This window comes from Nannobrachium achirus (genome assembly GCF_963921795.1).
Source record: "Nannobrachium achirus genome assembly, chromosome: 21".
In the NCBI taxonomy this organism is placed as follows: Eukaryota; Metazoa; Chordata; class Actinopteri; order Myctophiformes; family Myctophidae; genus Nannobrachium; species Nannobrachium achirus.
In genome coordinates this window covers 16,553,901-16,576,021 of record NC_137828.1, presented here as the reverse complement: position 1 = coordinate 16,576,021, position 22,121 = coordinate 16,553,901, and the positions used below count along the sequence as shown (strand labels likewise).

The 22,121-nt window shown below is 40.9% G+C and overlaps 1 protein-coding gene across 1 annotated transcript in view; it reads left to right on the top strand.

Moving 5' to 3' along the window:
• Positions 1–5,207: 5,207 nt before the first annotated feature.
• hecw1a (HECT, C2 and WW domain containing E3 ubiquitin protein ligase 1a) overlaps positions 5,208–22,121 on the top strand; it is a gene marked incomplete at both ends in the record, with an annotated part of 258,365 nt that continues 241,451 nt past the window's right edge. The window contains 2 exons of the mRNA XM_080751651.1: positions 5,208–5,268; positions 5,962–5,996. Of these exons, the coding sequence (XP_080607777.1) occupies positions 5,208–5,268; positions 5,962–5,996 (96 nt within the window). The remainder of the gene's footprint in view (positions 5,269–5,961; positions 5,997–22,121) is intronic.

The following is a 22,121-nucleotide window of genomic DNA, read 5'->3' as shown; positions in this document are numbered from 1 at the left end:
AGAGAGAGAGTTGAATGGACATGCCGCTGCGCTCACAGCAGTCAAAGTTACAAAACTACTAAGCGACGATGTTTATCTGTCACAGAGGCATGGTGCCATGGAGCATGTTTGCAACATGTTCCAACGTTATCAAGCCTACGTCCAACACACGACAAAATAAAGGAATAATAAGGCTAGAACAGGGAACCAGCTGATGATGATGTGATGGAAATAATCCCCCCGCCCAGATGTGTGGAGACAGAGAGAGAATGTGAGTGAACAACACTTGGTCGGCTGTGTACATGTACCCGAACTCCAGCATTAGATAAAAAAAAAGGAATCCATACAAAAATGTTAAATCCATGTAGGTCTACTGTTAGCCTAGCGTGTAGCAACAACAAACACACAAACTCAAACGGCTCGTCCGCTTGTTTGCGAGCGACGCTCGCGTGTATGCGCGTGCACGCAATGCTAGCGTGTATGCACGTGCATGCGTTTGTTTGCGTGTATGCACGTACACACGTTTGTGTGTTTGTGTGTGTGTGGTACATGTTTATTTACCTATATTGGACTGGTGGTTCTGCAACTTCTGCAGGTGTTGTTTAGTAATGTTAGGCTGTGGCTACTGGGTTGTGGGTTCAGTTGGATGAACTAGACATTGTCTACTGCCTGGTGTTGTCTTACTGTACTGTACGGTACTGTACTGTACTGTACTGTACTGTACTGTACTGTATGTAGTGTGCTACTGTAATGTACTGAGATCAGTTGGTTGAACTAGACATTGGTTTTATAACCAGGACAGGTGCTCTGGGTTGTCTTGTACTGTATTCCTAAAATATATTTTTTTATTATCAAAAGGATGAGGAAATGTTGTAATTATGGAAATGAAATAATTATGATTACATAGCAATCTTTGTCCAATAAAGGGGTAAATAAAGGGGTAAAATAATTGTCATGGTAAATAATTGTCATGGTGACTAAAACTAATCTAAACTTTTGTTTGCACTTAATCTTTAAGCAAATTTAATTATGACCGTCGAGGCATGGACTTAAAATCACTGTTTTAATTGATGGCCTTCCTGCCCTGGCACTTGGCCTTTGTGCCCTCAAAAAATTGACAACACTAAAGGCCAAGTGGCCTTGCCCCTAAAATGACGAAATTCCAGGCCTGGTTACAATCATTAATTGTTTCAGAAGGGTGGGGTCCATGAGCCAACTCAAGGTTGTTGACTGATTTACCACAGTTTTAAGCCAATCAGAATCCAGTATCTGAACATGTGACCACAAAAAGTGGTAGAACTGCACATCTACCACTAGACTCTTTATTCTTAAACAGACTTCAGTTACTAACTGTATTGGACAAAAGCAAGCATGTGGATTGGCTATTCCTGGTTAATGTTCCCCCAGAATATGGATGCTATGGTTCAATTGATTTATACTGTCAGTGGTGTCAGTCTGGAAAAGTAGCCATCTAGCTCAGCAAAACGTTGTGAGCTTGCTTGTAGAACTGCTATTTTTGTCGAGCGAACATCATCATACGAAATATTATATAGAGAGTAAGTATTAGCATGGCACCATTTACCCTCAGGGATGCAGAGATTGTCAGGGGCTGAAATTTCTAAAAGGGCCTTTTATAGCAGACTTCCAAGCTGCGACGCGTTGTGAGCTTGGAGGTCGGCTATTTTCGATGCTTGATACCACACTGAACTAAGCATTATCAACTCAATACTGGAGATGTAGGGCAATTCTCTTGAACGCTGCCTTCAGGTATGGCATGGAAAGGGGGAATTTGCATTTCTGGAGAGGGCACTTTTTACAGACGGATTAACCCATTTAGACCAGGAACGCAAAATGCGTTTCTACCTTTCAGGCCGGGAACGCAAAATGCTGTTTATCCTTTCAGACCGGGAACGCAAAATGCGTTTCCTGTAGTTTTTACCCTCTTCTGGTCTCGTGGCCAATGAAATGCATCAGGAGGCGATGACGTATGCTTCCCTGACTACCGCAAAGCATTCTGTTTTTTTTTTTTCTGTTTGGGAGGGGGCTGCACTGGGAGAATCCCAGTGCAGCTTCTCATAGCGGCGAAATGGAAGACGCGTTGAGCGAAGGCAAACCAGGCCCGCTGGAATTGGCATTGTTATTGTTACGTGATATGTTTGAAAACAACGACGATGATGAAGAACTGTTTCATGGATTTTATGAGGACTGGATAACTTTTCACGGACGCACTTTGACACGACTAGTTTCAGAGACCTACTCTTTGCTAGCAGAGTCAACCCCAAACTCCAGAACAACAGATTCGCAGCTATGGAGGTAATAACACTTATAAAATGATTATGATGATATGGTTCATTCATTCACATACACAGGCGCACACACACGCGCGCACGCACATATAATAATAATGACAAATGTCGCTCGCCAGATTTACCGTTATATGGAGCTAAAAACAAGAATTGACACAGTCAATATGTAAACTGTTCAAAGTCAGGGACTTTGAACAGTCTATCCATAATGAGTGGGGCGTGAACACAGCAATATTAAGAAAGCGAAGAGAAGTAATGTTGCATAGTTGTGGTGGAACAACAAGAATTGAAATATTCAATATAAAGGCTGGTGGATTGTTGTTTCTTGTCAAAGTGGTGGCCTATGGTGTAAGACCTATGGTGTAAGGTCTCAAATATTTGCTAATTATGTTTCTATGTGCTACATAGGCTGAGAAATGTATTTTTTATTAGACGTTTTATAAGATTTATTACAATTTTTGAGTTTGCAGATTTAAAAAAAAAAAATGATAAAGGTCTGGACCATGACAAGTAATGACCATGACCAAAGCTGTAAGCTATCAAACAGTTTTGAAATTTTGTTTCTAGCTGCTACAGAGGCTGAGAAATAAATGTTTTAGTAGACGTTGACACCTCTGTGAAGTTTTCCATAAAATCTCAGGTTTTAGGGGTATTTTTCCAATCGGCCATAGGTTTTTAAGGCTTTTTTCCAGGCGGACTTAGGTCTAAATGGGTAGGGGCTCAAGCCCCCTTTGATGTGTGTTATTTATTCAAGTGGTTGTTGTGATGGAGAAGTGCTGTCCGTCTGATGACCATGTGCACCAAACATGCTAATAATAAATAATAATTATTGCTTGAATTTATTTTGCGCCTTTCATGAACCCAAGGACGCTTGTACGCTTGCTTGAATGATATGGTGTGTTTTGACTGAGTTTACTCTGAGCTGGGGTGAGTCACTGTGTTATTATGAATGGACTACATTTATGTTATAATAATTTCCAACCACTCAAATGTGTTGCACAGTGTGGGGTAGTGTACTTCACATTGATCCCTTCACACACACTGTTACACATGTGTTCTGAGTGGTCACGCTTTCACACACCATTCACACACGGAGGGAATTTGCAATTCACCCTGCTGCTCATCAGGAGTGTCTTGCTCAAGGAGCCAGGAGAAACCAGGGATCGAGTCGTTTGGGAAAGAGAACCTCAAAGTTCTCAGTTGCTACGACGATTCCAGTTTTGAGTTCCATAGAAGCCAGCTATGTCTCCATGTCTTCTATGGAAGCATATTTGCAGTCCGAAAATAGCTCTTAATGCGTCTGCGAGGCATTGACAGCTTGTAGATAGGGCTGTCGCGATTATGACATTCTACGTGACGATTAATTGTTACACAATTGACAAATAATTGAGATTAACGATTTAATTGTGTTTTTGTCGTTGACAATTACATTTCTGTTTGGCTTTTAGGCTTTGAAGTTGCACATGGTAGATATGACACACAACTCTCACTCTCTTGATGTACCTTGCTCTTTACTGTACTCTGTTCTTGTTTCTTTTATTTTAATTTTTTCTTACTTCTCTGTAACTTTGTAAATAACCTTATACTGCTGTGCTGCCTCTGGGCAACTGATTTTCCCCCTTGGGATAATAAAGGTATCTATCTATCTATCTATCTATCTATCTATATATCTATCTATCTAGCTATCTATCTACATAACCTAAATATACAAAGAAATGACTGACATGTTTGACAATTTATATTACAAGCTCACAACGCGATGCGACGCGTTGTGAGCTTGTAGATCTGCTATTGCCACTATATTTTTTTACTTAAAAAAAACATGAACATTTTTCAACATGGAAACGATTATGACGATTATGAAAAATAATCGCGATTATGTCAAATAATTGCGATTGTGACAGCCCTATTTGTAGATCCCCTGTTTTTGGTTATTGTTTTAAGATTAGAGCATTTGAAGTGGTCAAACTAGCAATAATGTTCAGAACCCTCAATCTGTGATTTCTACACTTGGTTGGCAGACAGTACAGTATGTAGAGGGCATTCACCAAATATTCGAATATTCGAATATCAAAGTCACTATTCGACGTTGTTCACCGAAGTCGAATATTCGCTTATTTTAATTTTTTTATTGTTTTCTCTTTAAAAAATCTATAGTTTATAAAGCTTGGCGAGATAGGAAGTCATAAGAATGAGTTGTCAATGCCCACGGCCTCAAACCTTTTTAGGCCGTGACCCCCAAAATAAACATAATTGAACTGGGGACCCCCACCCTGACAAGCACTTGGAATTGTAGGTATTACATTTAATGTGACTCGGTTCCACAGATAAATATCGTGAAAATAGATGATCTACATGCTCACAACGCCTCGCAACGCGAGGCGTTGTGAGCATGTAGATCTGCTATTTAAACAATATTCTCCTCTTGCTTACTTAATATTTGACAGTTTGGCCAGTCCTGTCGAATATTCGACTATTCGAATACTTTGAGGTTGAATAATTCGAATACTAAAAATTACTATTCGTGAATGCCCTAGTATGTAGAAGAGCAGAGCAGGAACAATCATTTTACATATTCAGGTTTTATTTTGTTTTAATGAGGATGAGACTTGAAAATAAGCCGTCAAATATCTGCACAACCTTGAACCTCTCCTTCATCTTTGCTACAAAGCAGCAAATATGTGATGTCTGTGGATGCTCATGATAATGAGTTGCTGCTGCTGCTGTGTGTTTGTCTTGATTATGAACCGTTATCTGTGATTGCGCGCTTTGTACATTTTGTCCTGTCCATGTCTGGGTCTCTCCTCTGATGTCTGTGGCTAAAGCGCCTCTCTGTACATGTTCGACTCTTGTATTTTAAATGTTTAATGTCTTTTGATTTTCTTCTGCCTCCTTAGTGATTCATATCTCTATCTGGCAAAGATGAAATATGAAATCTCTGTCACAAATGTTACCATTGTCTACTACACCAGGGGTTTTCAAAGTGGGTGACGGGGCACCCTGGGGTGCCACGACGGCAGTCCAGGGGTGCCGCGAGATCGTTTGATAATATTTGGATTTTATTTGGACACTTGAAAAAAATATTTAGTATCATTTTAAACTTGAAGTACAAAGTTATTTTCAGTCAGTTCTAACCAAAATTGCTATTATCTCAATGTTTTCCTCGCAACATAATCACTAATCATATATCATTACTGTCAGGCAGAAACCTCTGTCGCACAAAACTAGTGAAAACAGACGATCTACAAGCACACAGCGCCTCGAGGCGTTGTGTGCTTGTAGATCTGCTGTTTCCACTAGTTTAGTACATTTTATAGATGATAAATACAAAACGAACGGTTTTGGATGTACAAGGTTTCCACCCGACAACGATGATATGCTATAAGGTGCTGGGAGTGAAAATTATAATGTAGGGGTGCCTCGGATTAAAGAAAATATTCATCGGGTGCCCTGAGACAAAAAAGTTTGGGAACCCCTGTACGACATGCACACATGCAAGCACTCACTCACCCACTCTCTTTATCTCTCTGACACCCACAACAACGCAACACGAACACTCCGATCCATTTGTCACTGCCTTTTTTACTTTTCTGCTGTGTCAAGTAACAAGCCCCCCTCCTCCTTCTCCCCCCCCCCCCTCCCCCAACCTCCAGGTATTGGTGTACTTTGAGTTGAGCCGTCATAATGCTGATGCACCTGTGTAGTATCAAGGTCAGTGTCTGCCCCCCCCCCCCCCCCCCCCCCCCCCCGAAACCACATTACGTCTCTCTGTTTCCCTTGCTAACCCCTGTCTTGTCACCCATTCATATTTAACATTTAACTGTGTCGCATTCATGTTGACAGAAACCTGGACTTTTGAGTCCATGTTTTAGTCTGATGATGTATAATTTCAGTTGATTGCAATCATTCATAACCAAACCAAAGTGAACATTGGTTTGACTTTGTGCCTTGGCATTACTTGGTGATTAAAATGAGTGCGCCTGTCAGATGGTGATGAAGTTCTGGTCCGTGTGGAAAATGGAACCATCCATTTTTTACTGTGTCAAATGAACCCTCCAGATTTTAAAAGCGCATTTGTTTTAGTTTTATTGCTAGCTTGGTGAAATATTATCAGGCATAGCCTGGATGGAGGATGGCCTGAATGATTTTCTGGCCCAAAATCAGCTCTGTTGTGGAACGTCATGATAGGCTACAATTACGGGTGTAACGATACATTTTAATAGCGATTCGATACATATCGATGCATGGACGATATTGGTTAATTCATGGCGATACGATACAATTCGGTTCAATGATTTAAAATCGATATAGTAACTATTTAGCAAAGAAATTCAATCTGTGTGAAAGGTGTGGATAGTGCAGGTTTTTAAGGGAAACATGTATTATTATGGATATATATAATATAAGTAAACACAGTGATTATCTGGCAAATACATGGACATTGTATATTGACAAACCTGCACCTTGACATGAACCCAGAGATTACACACATTTATCGATAGACCAGTGTAGCTATATGGAAAGGAAAAGTAATTCAACCCCTCCTTTTAATTTTTTCTTCTTAAAAATGCTAAATACAATGCACAAGTAGGCACTGCCGATTTGATACGATACAAAATAAAACTATGCGATTCGATTTTAGCTGTTTTCATTTCGATATACTTCAATTTTTTTAGTTAAAAACGATATTTCGATACAGTTACTATATCGTTACACCCCTAGCTACAATACAATATGAGTCTAAAAAAAGAAAAAAAAAAAAAAAAAAAGACCAATTAAGCTATGCTACTGATCTGATCCCTGGTCCAGTTTTTTATGATTCATATTTTTTATTGCTTTTCAATTCACAAGTTACAGCAAACAAATAAAGCAGAAAAGATAGTAACACAGAATAAAACAAAAGAATAAAACATAGAAATAATAAGGCAAACATAATAAGGCAGATGGAAAGTTAGTTATTTAAACAAAGAAAAAATACAGTGCAGACTTGAGTCAGCTCTACACAGTGCCCCCAGTGTATGCCTCCCACATCTTCCATTTTTAGGTAGCTGTCTACTTTGTCAATAAGTCTAAAAGAGATTTTCCAAAGTCGCTACCCGACCAAGTTGACTAAAACAGACATTCATAGAGGGTTCTCCACTCACTCCAGAGTTCTCCACTCACATGATAAGTTTATGTCCCAAAATTGTAGTCAGGGGATATCTTCAGAAATAGTGTCAAATCCTGGAATAATTCCCTTCCAAAAGATTTTTTCACCAATAAATGTGTTAGCAAAGGTGTCTAGTAACATATCTCACAAAGACTGTAATTCTGTTCCCCTAGGAGAATCCTTGACAGCTGATTAAAGTTGGAGTCCCATTAATATTAACTATACAGGATAAAACACACCAAAATAAATAGGCTTTAAGTAGCATGTGAGGGGTCAAACTAGGTTTTTTTTAATGATTCTGAATCCATTGCAAGCATTTGTTTTGCACAAAAAACATTCCTTGGGCTAAAAATAGCCCCGATACAATTATGGTTTTGTGATGAGTCAACACTTTTCACAGTTTTGTGGGAGCCGCCTTTACCCCAAGGAATGTTTCCCGTGCAAAACTATTGTAATGGTGGCTGCATGTGTGTGTCCTCTAAACACAGACAGAGCTGTATGTGTTGCTCAAATTAACTTCACCTTGTTGTAAACTGAAGACAGCTCTCCATTCCTCCTCTCACCCTCTCTCTCTGACCGTCAAACTCAGAGTGAGAGAACCACAGCGTAAAGCTCATCTCTCTTCCTCACTGTTGCATAATCCGGCCGACCGGCCGGTCCTTTATCTCGCTAGCGCCCCCACTACAAACAGTGCTGGCGGCTGACGGTATTGCACCATAGTACTACACCATACAGTAGGTTAAATGGGAAATCCCTGGTGTTATGAAAACTCGATATTTGCCGGCAACATATCGATAATTATCGCGGGAGATAATACCGCGGTATATCGAAATATCGATATTTTGTCCCAGGCCTATCTAAAACGTCACTTGCAGTGCGACCCGAGCACATTGCATTACAGAGCGTGAGAATAAACCCTTTTGTAAATCCCGCCCCATTCTGCCCTGTTACTATGATGGGACATTAACCCTGGGCAGATTGTTTTTATAGTGGAAGTGGATGGGATTTTTTTTCCCTTCATAGCCTCATTACAGCTATATAAAGTACCAAAGGAAAAACACCTAGGTGATATTAATAAAAAGGGAAGACAAAGGTACAGTAGTTACATTGCAAAACAGGGGGTTTACCCGAAAATATATGTTTTAATGTGTTTAATCCCAGTGGGACAGAATCCTCTTTGCAGATTCTTTTATAGTGGAAGTGGATGGCATTTTTTTTCCCTTCATAGCCTCATTACAGCTATATAAAGTACCACAAAAAACACATCTACGTGATATTAATAAAAAGGGAAGAAAAAGGTACAGTAATTACATAGCAAAACAGTAGTTTTCCCCCGAAAAATAAATGTTTTAATTAGTTTAATCCTCTGGATCAGAGATAGAAAGAGAAGCGCATTGCATCTTGGGTACTAGGAAGAGGACAGAGAGAATGTTTCTCCTCACATAATAGGCTGGCTTTTCGTAATTCTGCCCATTTAAATTATATGTACCCAATCGTGACTCTTAGACCATTGATAAGGTACATGTGAACTAGTTTGTTGAAGCTTATTCGTTATGATGAGCGAGATCGCTTGACGCTTGCCGTCGCTATCACCGTACCGGCCGATCTCCGTGTCGCGCACTGCGGACAGTTTTTGAAAGCCTGAAGCAACATTCTCCACTGCACAAACTCCACCCCCGATAGCAAAAAGTGAATGTTTTTTTCTGGTTGGCCAGTCAGGCAGTCTCAGGGACCAATCAGAAGGCTGACAAACGGTCTATTGCATTTTGATTTACAAGAGCGCAAGGGTGTAGTGAAAATAAAACAGTTCTGCATACGTTTTACGCTGTACAGAAGAAATGGCAAGCAGCATTCAGTGGACAAACGGAGAAATTCAACACCTTCTAGCACTTTGGGGGGATACCTCAGTACATGCGAAATGTACGGGAACAATTCCGATTTAGTGCCATTCCCGAGATATCTCGCGAAATGTACTCGAGTATCTCGAGTGCCATTCCCGAGATATCTCGCGAAAAGTAATATATTACTGTAACGGCGGTTATATTACCGGATACAATGGCCGGAGGTCCCGAGCCGATCTCCGTCGCTGATTTGTCATCATCACGGCTCCACGGGCACAAAATAGTCATCCCATAACATTGAGGTGGACGGGGGATCTCATCTTTAATGTCCATTATCTCAAAACTACACTTTAGAAGCGAAGATGGAGGCAGATGCTCGCTTATAAAGCACATGTTGAAAAGCATCCATCCGAGCCGCCATGACACCACGTAAACAATGAACGATTCCGGCGCAGGACGCGATGACGTCAGACCGGAAGTGTTTACGCTGTGGACTTCTGGCCTTCAAAATAAGACAACTGGAGTGAATGGGGCCTGAGGGAGGCACTCTGGACATTATAATCCGTTAATGTCTGGGGCTCAGAATGGGTTAAGGCAATATATGTAGACATATTGTAGCGTCACGGCCGGGAAGCGAACCCGGGACCCCGATTTGCCAGGTATGCGTGCTGACCAGTCAGCCAAAGTGCCAGGCACGTTGGCGAGAGCCAACGCACATACCGTATACAATATCTCACAGCATGGCAGAAAATGGGTTCACAAGGTCCTAACTGCAATGTCAGAGGAAAATTTTAAAAATGTAAAAGCACATAGTGTTAAAGTCATGGTGCCTACGTTGTTACCACAGTAACCAAAGCAGATATGTCAACGCAGGGCAGGGCACTTTGGGTTGAAGTTGTTCAAATCAGATCTGTGTCACTTGCAAATGCAGTGTGAAGAGTCGGGCCAAAAGATCTGATTTGAGATCCGATTCAGGCTAGATTTGACTGCAGTCTAAATCCAGCCTAAGGCGGCATTCACACAGGCACGTTTTATTGCGATTAAAACGAATCCTCTAACGTATTGTCGGAAAATACACAACGTTTGGGCATGTGTGAAGACGCATCCGTATTCTTTTTCGAATCAAAGAAACAAATGCAAATCCACAAAAAAACTGTGGTTTCGATTCGCTACAGCAAACGCTTCACTGTTGGTGTGAATCCATCTGTCTCAAATACAGGCAATGAAACATTGTGGTAGGCTATATAGAGCCATGTGCGGGTTAAATCCATAGTTATTTATTAAAGGTTAAATCCCCCTCCAGACCGTCCGCTCTCATTAGATTTCTGACCATTCTGGCCGCCTCCTCCCCTCATTGATTTAATTTCTGATCACTGCTCCCTCGATCGCACATGGTGTAGACTATTATTTGTGAGGAGTTGCTCACAGTTAGATTAAAGGAAAGTGCCACTGGAGTCACTTGTATATCATATATAGGCTATAGGCCTAATATAATATCGGCCGATGTGTGGGTCTCTCGCCCTTGCTCGCGCGCGCGCGCTCTCTCTCGCTCTCTGTGCCAAATCATGTCAAAATGGAGACGCTTTACGCACGGAGCGCAGAGAGGGAGCCAGCGGAGGGAAAGACGAGCGGCAGAGAGAGAGAGAGTGAGAGAGAGAGAGAAAGACGTTGACGTTCTACTCTTCGTAGATATTCATATCTTGCTAAAGTATTTTCTGTCTGGTTTATAATAAAAATCTAAAAAATCTAAAAATGGTAGATTTTGCGAGTCCCTCCGGCCGCCGCTGGTTCTATTTTTTGATCGCCCGTTTACGACCGTCGACCGCAGATAAATAGGCTAACGCCTGCGCCGCAATTTTGCGGCGGTCCTGCGGTTACATTGTGAGTTGAACTTGAAGAATTAATAGACACAGGGAGATGGAGGAGGCATTATTATGCAGCTTGGATAAGTACATGTCCCATGGACAGCGTGGACGATTCCTTGTTTCGGATGACAAAGTGCAGTGCGAGCGCAAACGTATCAATTAAATATGCAAGAATGTAGCAACTTCACCCCTCCCATTCGCACAACTAAACCGAATTATATTATGAGAATGTGGCCTAAGAGAACTGTGAGAGAGACAGTGTGGGGCTTTTAAGCCGTGACATCATTTTGTAGGCAGAGGAGAACTCTGCCCCCAGAGCATTTTCTGTCCCTCGCTATTTCAACAGATCCGAGACAAAAATAACGACTAAAGTATAATTCTAACACTTTCCTTTCAACAACAAAGAGAAGAAAAATGTGTAAATAGTAAAAATAGTAAAAAGATTCACGGAAACTGGGGGCAGAAATTCTCCTCTGCCTACAAAATGATGTCATACCCATAGAAGTGGGCGTGGTTTTCTGGTGCCAATAAATAATCCACCATTCAGTTTTTTCCCATCGAGATTTACAAAAAAATATTTGTATCAATTATTTTAAGCCTAGAATCAAGCCATCCAGGATCCTGGTGAATCATGACCATAAAACCACACCCACTGCTATCTATGCCCTGAGAACTGTGAGAAATACAGTATAGGAGAGCTGAGACTGTGAGCAGGCCCGGATTTATATGACATGAGGCCCCTGGGCAAGGGGAAATAAAGAGGCCCTCGTGCGCGCGCGAAAATTCCACCTCCGGTCCACCTGACCACACCGTGACCTCACCTTCGGACCGGCCCGTGCATAATCTGACTGTGTATCCTCATTGGCTCATTGGAAGGGTCTAAAGCGGATACAGAATTGGAGTTTGCGTGCATGTGTGTAGCCTATGTGTGTGTAAAGTACCGGATACATAGAGTGGGCGGGCTTTAGACTGCACTAAGCTTTCAGAGCAGCTATGCAGTGCAGCCAGCAGAGCAGAAGCTCTCAATAATAAAACAAAATGTACTGTAACTAAACACAAATATCACTTTATTTGGATTGCAATACTTTAAAATGTCATCATTAAATTTACTCATTCAGGGTCTTTTCAAAATGGCTTCCAAGTTCCACAACGCTTCCCTCTCCATAGACTTCCATGTAATTAATAGTGCACGGATCATGCACGCCCATGCCTAGATCATGCACCACGTGTGTCCACACTGTTCACAGCTTTCAAACAAAAAAATCCGAATGGAAATCCGTTCAGGCATTCATGAGCTAGCAGCCATTATGTTTTCTTGAAATGTAAACAAACATGGCTGCCATGTTTGTTGGTATGGGGGTTAAACATGGAATTTCGCGTTTGCGATCATGCCTACTACATTTTTGGGGATCCAAAAAATATTTTTTGAAAAAAAAAAAAAAAAAAAAAAATTTTTTGAGGCCCCCCCTCCCCTGAGGCCCCTGGGCTCGTGCCCACCCTAGCCCAATGGTAAATCCGGCCCTGACTGTGAGAGACAGTTTGGGGGAGATCAGTGAGAGACAGTGTAGGAGAGCTGAGAGGACCAGTTTAGCTTGAACATCTGTTGTTTATTTTGTGAAAGCCACCACAGATCCATTTCACTTTAAAAAAAAAAAAAACGTTTTGGTCATTTTATCGTCTAATCAGGCTTTTATGAACACCCTGGACAGTTTTTAATTTGCTTGATTCAGTATTTAGATATTTGATGTAAATCTTGCCAGGCCCTCCTCCTCCTGGGTCCCTCCCCATACACACCCATTGTAACTCCGAACTCCATTTTAACCATGATAGATTCATTAAAAACTCAAAAGATTCATTTTTCGATAACTTTCTTCATTCATTTTTAATAATTCTTTGGGGGAAAAAAAATAAAAAATAAAAAATATATTATATATATATATATATATATATATATATATATATATATAAATAAATATATATCCACCTCTTTCCGCGGGAGTTTGCTGGAGGCGACTGGAGATTATTTGGACCACACTTCCGGTTTAACAGCAGACATACAAGCTCACGTCGCGTCGCAGATGCAGCCTGTTGTGAGCTTGTAAATCACACTCGGCTGCGGCGCCGGAAGCTCGGTACAGCGTCTGCGCAATGCACTATGGGGCGTTGGAAACTCGTGGATATATATATATATATATATATATATATATATATATATATATATATATATATTACAAATAAATGGAACAAGTTATCAAAGAAAACGTATTAGGAGGGTATTATGAGTCACCAGAAAATCGAACCTCTGTTCGAAGTGGAGCTGTGTGTGTGTGTGTGTGTGTGTGTGTGTGTGTGTGTGTGTGTGTGTGTGTGTGTGTGTGTGTGTGTATTGCAGTTGATGCTCAGGGCAGGCTAGACTCAACAGCACCTCTCTGGTCACCCAGGGTTACTACATACAGGCTACATACAGACCCACCCACCCACATACCCACATACCCACCCACATACCTACACACACGGCCACGTATAGGGAGCTTGTGTTCCACACAGCTCCAAAAAAACAATGGGTGTTTTTTAATGAATCTATCATGGTTAAAATGGAGTTTGAAGTTACAATGGGTGTGTATGGGACCCTCCTCCTGCAGGAGGAGGACTGATAACATTTACATCAAATATCTAAATATTGAATCAAGCAAATTAAAAACTGTCCAGGGTGTTCATAAAAGCCTGATTAGAAAATAAAATGAACAAAAGTCTTTTGAAAGTGGAATATCCCTTTAACACTGACTGCAAGAGTTTCTGCTGTGTAATCACAGTGTTGCAGGTTTGATTCCTACTCCACACGTATACAGTCCAGTCTCTCGCCAATGTTCTAATGAGCCAAGAAGAATGTGTGATTGACATCAGCGCTGCTCAAACTCCACTGGCAACAAGCCCAAACGTAGACTTTTGTGGAAAGAAAATTTACCTGCTGTCACAATGTCTACAAAATCAAACTCAAACTCAACTTTGGATGGGATCCACACTATAAGTCATTGTGGGTTCCACGCACATTCGTCCAGCCTAGTCCAAAGTCATCATATCTTCCTGTATTTCACAATATGCCATGGCCCAGATTTCTGCGCCCAGATTTACCCGGCATGCTGTCGCCCAGAGATGGCAGCGCGTGGGAGTCGCTGTGCCGCACGGCAGGAATAGATGTCACATCAGCGGGTGGAATCACATTTTGAAGGCCCCATCGTCGTATTGGGGGATTTGACTGGAGCTCTGTAACACGTCGACTCATTGTCAAAGCATTAACTATTGAAAAGTCAAAGGAGAGACTGCAATCCCAGTACTCTGTGTTGAGTAAGTGAAGTGAAAATATTTCAAAATAGGCGACATGAAGGAAGGCTGGTAGAGGACTCGCACACTACATACCGGTATATACTTAAGGAATACTCCTTAGACTGAGACTTAAATATAGTTTCTTTTATTTTTAGCCCATAGTGCTCAAATAGGCGACATAACACATGCATGGAATTATGCAAGTGCGGAGCCAAACAAGTGAGTTTTGAGTCGTACACTAGATTTTAGGCCTAGAATTATTGAATGCTTTAACCAGTGAAAAATAGCAGATATACAAGCTTGTAGATCTACTATTTTTGAAAAAGTCGTGAAAATGTTTGCAAATCTTTGAATATATGTATTTTCAAAGCAAACGTTTGTAACTCAAATTTTGCTTCTGGGTGGTCCCTGGAACTAAATATTTTGAGATGGGGTTCCGTGGCCAAATACATATCATTTTGGGGGTCCTTCACATGAAAAGGTTTGAGAACCACTGCACTGACATAGTAGTCTCTCAAGAACAGGCTAACTGAGCTCCATTTAAGTGAAAAGGACCTTTTCTTTGACGATGGCTGGCCAGATTGCTGACATAGAAACATAGGTTTTTCAAGAAGAAAACCTTAGAAGGATTCAAAAGACACTTATTGTATCGGGTCAAAATTCAAATCTTCACGATTTAAAAAAAATAGCAGATCTACAAGCTCGCAGCGCGGCACTCGGTGCCGCGCTGTGAGCTTGTATATCTGCTATTTTTCAATAGTTAAAGCATAAAATAATGATACAAAATAATGTGTACCCTTTCTAAATGGATTAATAGTAATATGGGAAGCATTTTCAAACACGGCAGCCACCCCAGCCCTACTAAAAAATGGATTAAAAGAAAATGGAGGGGGTGTTGTGGCTTCTGTACAGTGACATCTCAGTTGGGCTATCAGTTTACATGCAGTGCTGTATATGAAATGACGCCAGCGTTCTGTTTTCAGACATCCTGTTCGAGACACCAACTTTCCACCGCAAATTGTCCAAATTGTCCGAATTGTCCAAATGTCTTATGTGCTTATATTAACTGTCATGCTCTTATTCTAGTTTAACGCAAATTATGCCATTTTGCAATTTAAATGGAAAAGGCTAATTTTGACTAAATGCACGATTTGGAATGGAAATCCATTTGTCAAATAAATGTGTTTCAGCTTCGGTCTTTTCCAATAGTCAACAGCTCTTTAAACCCATTCAGAACGGGTACACATTATTGTGTATCATTATTTTATGCTTTAACTATTGAAAAATATCAGATATACAAGCTCAGAGCTGCGAGCTTGTAGATCTGCTATTTTTGAAAAATTGTGAAAATTAGAATTTTGAAACGATTCTTTAAGTGTCTTTTGAATCCTTCTAAGGTTTTTTGAAAAACCCATGTTTCTATGTCAGCAATCTGGCTGGCCATCGTCAAAGAAAATTTCCTTTTCATTTAACTGGAGCTCAGTTAGTCTGTTCTTGAGAGACTACTATGTCAGTGGTTCTCAAACCTTTTCATGTGAAGGACCCCCAGACTGATACTTATTTGGCCACGGATCCCCATCTCAAAATATCTAGTTCCAGGGACCCCCCAGAAGCAAAATCTGAGTTACAAACGTTCGCTTTAAAAGTACATATATTCAAAGATTTGCACACATTTTCACAACTTTTTCAAAAATAGCAGATCTACAAGCTCGCAGCGCGGCACTCGGTGCCGCGCTGTGAGCTTGTATATCTGCTATTTTTCTATAGCTAAAGCATTCAATAATTCTAAGCCTAAATGGGTTAAAGACCTCCCCCCCTCAAGTGGTTGCTAACAGATGTAAAATCATTCACACCCGATAATGTCTGTTACTGCTGAAAGTGTTTTTGAGCTGCGAGTTCCTTTCTGTCATGCATTTCTATGGCAGAGACACTCTGGGAGTGTACTCTTCATTTTAGCACTCTCGGCTTCCAGCATTTTCCGGCAGAGCGCCCCCGACACACATTCAAGTACAGAATAGAATATTTCTGCGAGAGACAGCTCATCAATGCACTTTCCTATGCAGAGGGTTTGCAGCGACACACCCAACCAGTGGCAAACACTGCATTACTGTATTTAGCAGTCGGGACATACAGTAGTATCCAAAGCGTGCACCACACACACGCACACACACGCACACACACACACACACACACACACACACACACACACACACACACACACACACACACACACACACACACACACACACACACACACACAGGGGCATTCACCAAATATTCTAATATTCTAATATTCAAACATCAAAGTCACTATTCGAAGTTGTTCACCGAAGTCGAATATTCGCTTTTTTTCTTTTTTTCTTTTTTTGGGTCAATGCCCCTGGTGGATGAATTTGTTAATGCTCTATACCAGGGGGAGGCGTTGTGAGCATGTAGATCGGCTATTTTCACAATGTTCGCCTCTTGCTTACTTAATATCTGACAGTTTGGCCAGTCCTGTCGAATATTCGACTATTCGAATACTTTGAGGTCGAATAATTCGAATACTAAAAATCACTATTCGTGAATGCCCTAGCGTGCACCACACACACACACACACACACGCGCACACACGCACACGCACACGCACATGTGGCCCCCACAGAATGTAACACAGTGGTTCTCAACCAGTGATCCTTCAGGATGTTCCAGTAGTCAGAGCGTTTCAGGCAAAAATCGTGGACTTTATGATAGAAGCATGACATTTGGCACACAGTTAGAACATGCCATATGGAACATTTTTGGCTATAGGGGCATCGCAGATTTGTCTTGGGAAACTTGTGGGAGCCAATCAAAGTTGGGCTCTCATAGACTTTACTATAGAGTAAAATAATACAAAAAATAATATGCTTTAAGTAGCATGTGAGGGGTCAAACTAGGTGTTTTTCGGGATTCTGAATCCAATGCAATTATTTGTTTTGCACGAAAAACATTCCTTTCCGAGAAACGGCCGCCACAAAACTGTGAAAGGTATCTATAATAAAGGTATCTATCTGTGAAAAGTGATGACTCATCACTAAACCATAGTTTTATGGGGTCCGTTTTTAGCCCAAGGAATGTTTTTCTTGCAAAACAAATGTTTGCATTGGATTCAGAATCCCGAAAAACACCTAGTTTGACCCCTCACATGCTACTTAAAGCATATTTATTTTTTGTATTATTTTACTCTATAGTAAAGTCTATGAGAGCCCAACTTTGATTGGCTCCCACAAGTTTCCCAAGACAAATCTGCGATGGCCCTATAGCCAAAAATGTTCCATATGGCATGTTCTAACTGTGTGCCAAATTTCATGCTTCTTTCATAAAGTGCACGATTCCATCAAAATACCGAAACGCCTGGACTACAGGTGGTCCCAGCTAAATGATGGAAGAGTTGGTAACCAAATGGACCCTTATTAGATCTTTAACCCTTGAGAGTGTAAAACAAAACCAAATGGACCCTTTCATTCCATGGTCCTTGTGGTTTCATTTTACGGATTATTGTTAAAAATTGGCATTACTTAACCTCTTAACTCCCAGGGGGGTCCAGGGGAAAAATCCTCCTAAAATGTATGCCCAAATTGGAACAGTTGTGGACACAAAACCACCATGATTGTGGCTACTCTTGACTCACCAAATGTCAGCTAACCCCTGAAAATTCACAAATGCAGTGTAAAACATCACATTTCTCTTACCAAATTGTCCTGCTGTGATCACTTACCAAGGAAAGGATGATTGAAAAAGACCTCCGCCTATGGAAATTGTGCCTTCTGAATAGTGAATGAGCTTCAAGACCTCATTGAAAACATATATAGTGAATAGAGAAATTGTTCACCAAGGTGTCATCAATTGATAGGCAAAATTGTATGGATATATTCCAAACTATGTAACTCTACAGATGTTTTAGTGAGTGTAGTGCTGTAATATTAGTAATGTTAAAGTATAGGGTGAAAAATGATAAAAACTAGGAACAGTAATAATAGGAAGTAGTAATAATACTGTAATATGAGTAATGTATGGATGAAAAGTACAATGGCAGCTGATTACTATGCTGTAGGACCACTGTAACAATAATCAACAAAGAAATTGTAGTTTGATTTGGTCTCTATTGATTTATTGACATTTATTGACAGCTGTTCAGAGGTCAACACCTCTTGCCCCCGCCGGCGGGGGCAATGGGGTTCAAGAGGTTAAAGGTATATTCAGTGATTGTATTTCATTCAAATACAAATATAATTGGTACATTTTACATTCATTCTCCTAACTAGAATGTGTGCTGACCATATAAGGACTTCCATCATGGCCCGTGTTACGAGCATAGCTAGATGAGGTTTTCCTCGTCCAATCAGGGTAGAGTATGGCCCGTAGTTATGTTATGATGTTTAGTTATGATGGTCAAAATAAAAGTTTTGAGAACCACAGTCGCTCTGAATTAAGAATGTCTGCTAAATGCCTTGATTGTAAACTACTGAACTCATAAAATGCCACAGTCTCGTAGTAAATCAGTATCATACATATCCTGAAGCTGGAGACGTAGGCCTACCAATATTCAGTGATTGGGTCTAATAATCAAAACGAGAACATTATAATGGTGTAAAAAAAAAAATCATAAAAAAGTAAACATTTCCATGCTGTAAGGCCAGTAAGGGACAAGATGACACCCCGGCCACTTTCATTATCACTGAATACACCTTTAAAGTATAAGAAGTCTACACAATTAGAGAATGTAGAAGAATTGTTATTTCGATCAATATTTTGCCAGTTACCGGTATCTCTCCTACGGCACCAACCTCAATACAGCATGGAACTGTGGACGAAATCCTATCCAACGATAACAAAATAATCGACGTTTGGGGTCTGAGAGGCTAAATCTCATCAAATGGTGGTCCGTGGCTCAAGTGCTGAATAAATAATGGACCTTGATATGAAATATAATGTAACGTTATTCGTTGGATCCTTCTGAACCAGGGCTGTGTGATGGAGATGACTCAGACGATGTCACATTGAATATTATAAATATTAGGAAGTGTTTTGATTTACCCATTTAGGCCTAGAATTATTGAATGCTTTAACCAGTGAAAAATAGCAGATATACAAGCTCACAGCACGGCACCGAGTGCCACGCTGCGAGCTTGTAGATCTGCTATTTTTGAAAAAGTCGTGAAAATGTGTGCAAATCTTTGAATAAATGTGTTTTCAAAGTGAACGTTTGTAACTCAAATTTTGCTTCTGGGTGGTCCCTGGAACTAAATATGTTTAAATGGGGGTCCGTGGGCAAATACATATCGTTTTGGGGGTCCTTCACATGAAAAAATGTTTGAGAACCACTGACATAGTAGTCTCTCAAGAACAGACTAACTGAGCTCCATTTAAGTAAAAAGGACCTTTTCTTTGACGATGGCTGGCCAGATTGCTGACATAGAAACACAGGTTTTTAAAAAAACGTTAGAAGGATTCAAAAGACACTTATAGAATCCGGTCAAAATTCTAATTTTCACGATTTAAAAAAATAGCAGATCTACAAGCTTGCGCTGTGAGCTTGTATATCTGCTATTTTTCAATAGTTAAAGCATGAAATAATGATACACAATAATGTGTACCCGTTCTAAATGGGTTAACACCATGGAAACATAAGGCGGCTATACAACCTCAAAATTCTAGATGCAGAAGGTGGGTGGGGAGAAAAAGAGATAAAAAACACTCAGCATGCCTGATAAAATAGGTTTAAGCATGTAGTATTTTGTTTTATATTAATATGCTATTATACACGGTAAGATCTGAACTGTAAAACTATAGTTTGTTAATATTTGAACTAGCCTACAACAGAACAGCTGTCACCGTCTGTAATGATGTTGATTGAGATCTGTGTCCTGAGGAGATCACACCTATATACAGTAACGTTGATCTACCAGATTCAGTCCTTTGATGTAGGATTAACTTCTTGTGATCTATTGTTGTCTCCCTGTGTCCTTTGATCAACGTCTTGCCTCCTGTGTGAACAAAGGCTATGACTTGTGTATTCCTATTGGATTTAAAGTTATACCATGTAACTTTTTTTATAAAACAAATCTTAAAATTGTCCTAACTGTTAAATCGCTAAAGTTTTAGAACAGCCACTCCGTTATTTTCAGCTTCTGATCTGAAGCCTTCTCTTTATATGTTTTCTATGAGCCGTGAGGGGGGTAGAATTTCGCGGCAAAATGATGTAATCTGCATCATCTGTATACGTTGTGTATACGTTGGCCAATCACATCGCAGATCATACACACATGATACACTACCTTACAGTGCATTTTGCGTCTTTTCAGGAAATAGCTTGCTTCAACAGCTTTGTTTACGCTGGTCTAGAAGTCTAGCATGTAACTCCCCAACCGCTGCTCGTAGAGGGACACGAAAGACCTCTATGGATGCGGTGGTCTGAAGGCCCGGTCCGCGGCGAAAAACGGCAGAAAAAAGCAGACGCGACCGCGGTTTGCTATACTGCTACAGACCACTAGTTGAGCAACTTACACAGTATAGCTTTAACGTTATACCATGTAACTTTTTTTATAAAACAAATCTTAAAATTGTCCTAACTGTTAAATCGATAAAGTTTTAGAACCCCCACTCCGTTATTTTCAGCTTCTAAAGCCTTCTCTTTATATGTTTTCTATGATCCCTACCGGGGACCGGTTTTCGCGGCAAAATTGCGTCATCACACTACCGGCCAATCACAGCGAGGGTTATACACTGCCGGCCAATCACAGCGCATCTTGGAGTGGGGTCGCTAGGGCGGCCATATTTGTAGTCTCCCGTGTGTCTCTATACTCGGGTGCATGGTGAAGCATGGGTGAAGGAGTGTATCTCCGGAATGGCTGAACGCACAGCAACCAGGGACCCCTCAAAAGATAGATCTCGGCGAGGTGGGGGCAGACGCGGGGGTGTGAGAACCGAAAAACGGCCGGAAGACGCGGACGCGACCGAGGTTTGCTACAGAGCTACTGACCACAAGTTGAGCAACTTACACAGTATAGCTTTAAGGTGACTGTAAATTGACATTAGGACTTTTTTTAGCCTGGCTGCCGTGAAGTGAGGTCAGTGCTTAGGACCCTGTCCTAGTCTCTGCTGTGTCCTTTATACTTGATTTATGCCATTCCTGGACTTTGTTTTGATGCCTGCCTGAATAAATGCTGCAAACTCCTACCTCATCGTCTCTGGATTCTATATTCTTTTATATTCTAGTGAAGTTCTATATTTCTTTTATTTTATATTTAGTGTGAATTTCTTATTTATCAATGCCACAGTAACGTTAGTGCGTTTGCCAGCATGCTCCATCGGTGTCACCCCTCCCCCACAGCGCTACGCTTCGCTACTGTCTGTCTGGCTGTCCTTTTACATTACATTATACTCTCACATGGTGCTGCGGTGCCATGTGTGCATTCACGCATGTCTCAGACTCTCTGTGTTTGCTGCTGTGTGTGAGTGGGTGTATGATTGCTTTAACGGTTGTGTGGCAAAGGTTCGTGGCTACAGCACGTACCAGTATATATCTTATGACGAGACAAGCTATCTACCTGCCGCTTGAGCTGCTGGTAACCTTGACGCTAGCAGTAGACCCGTTCTTGTGTTAATATAACACTGTTATTGTTGTTTTCTTTGT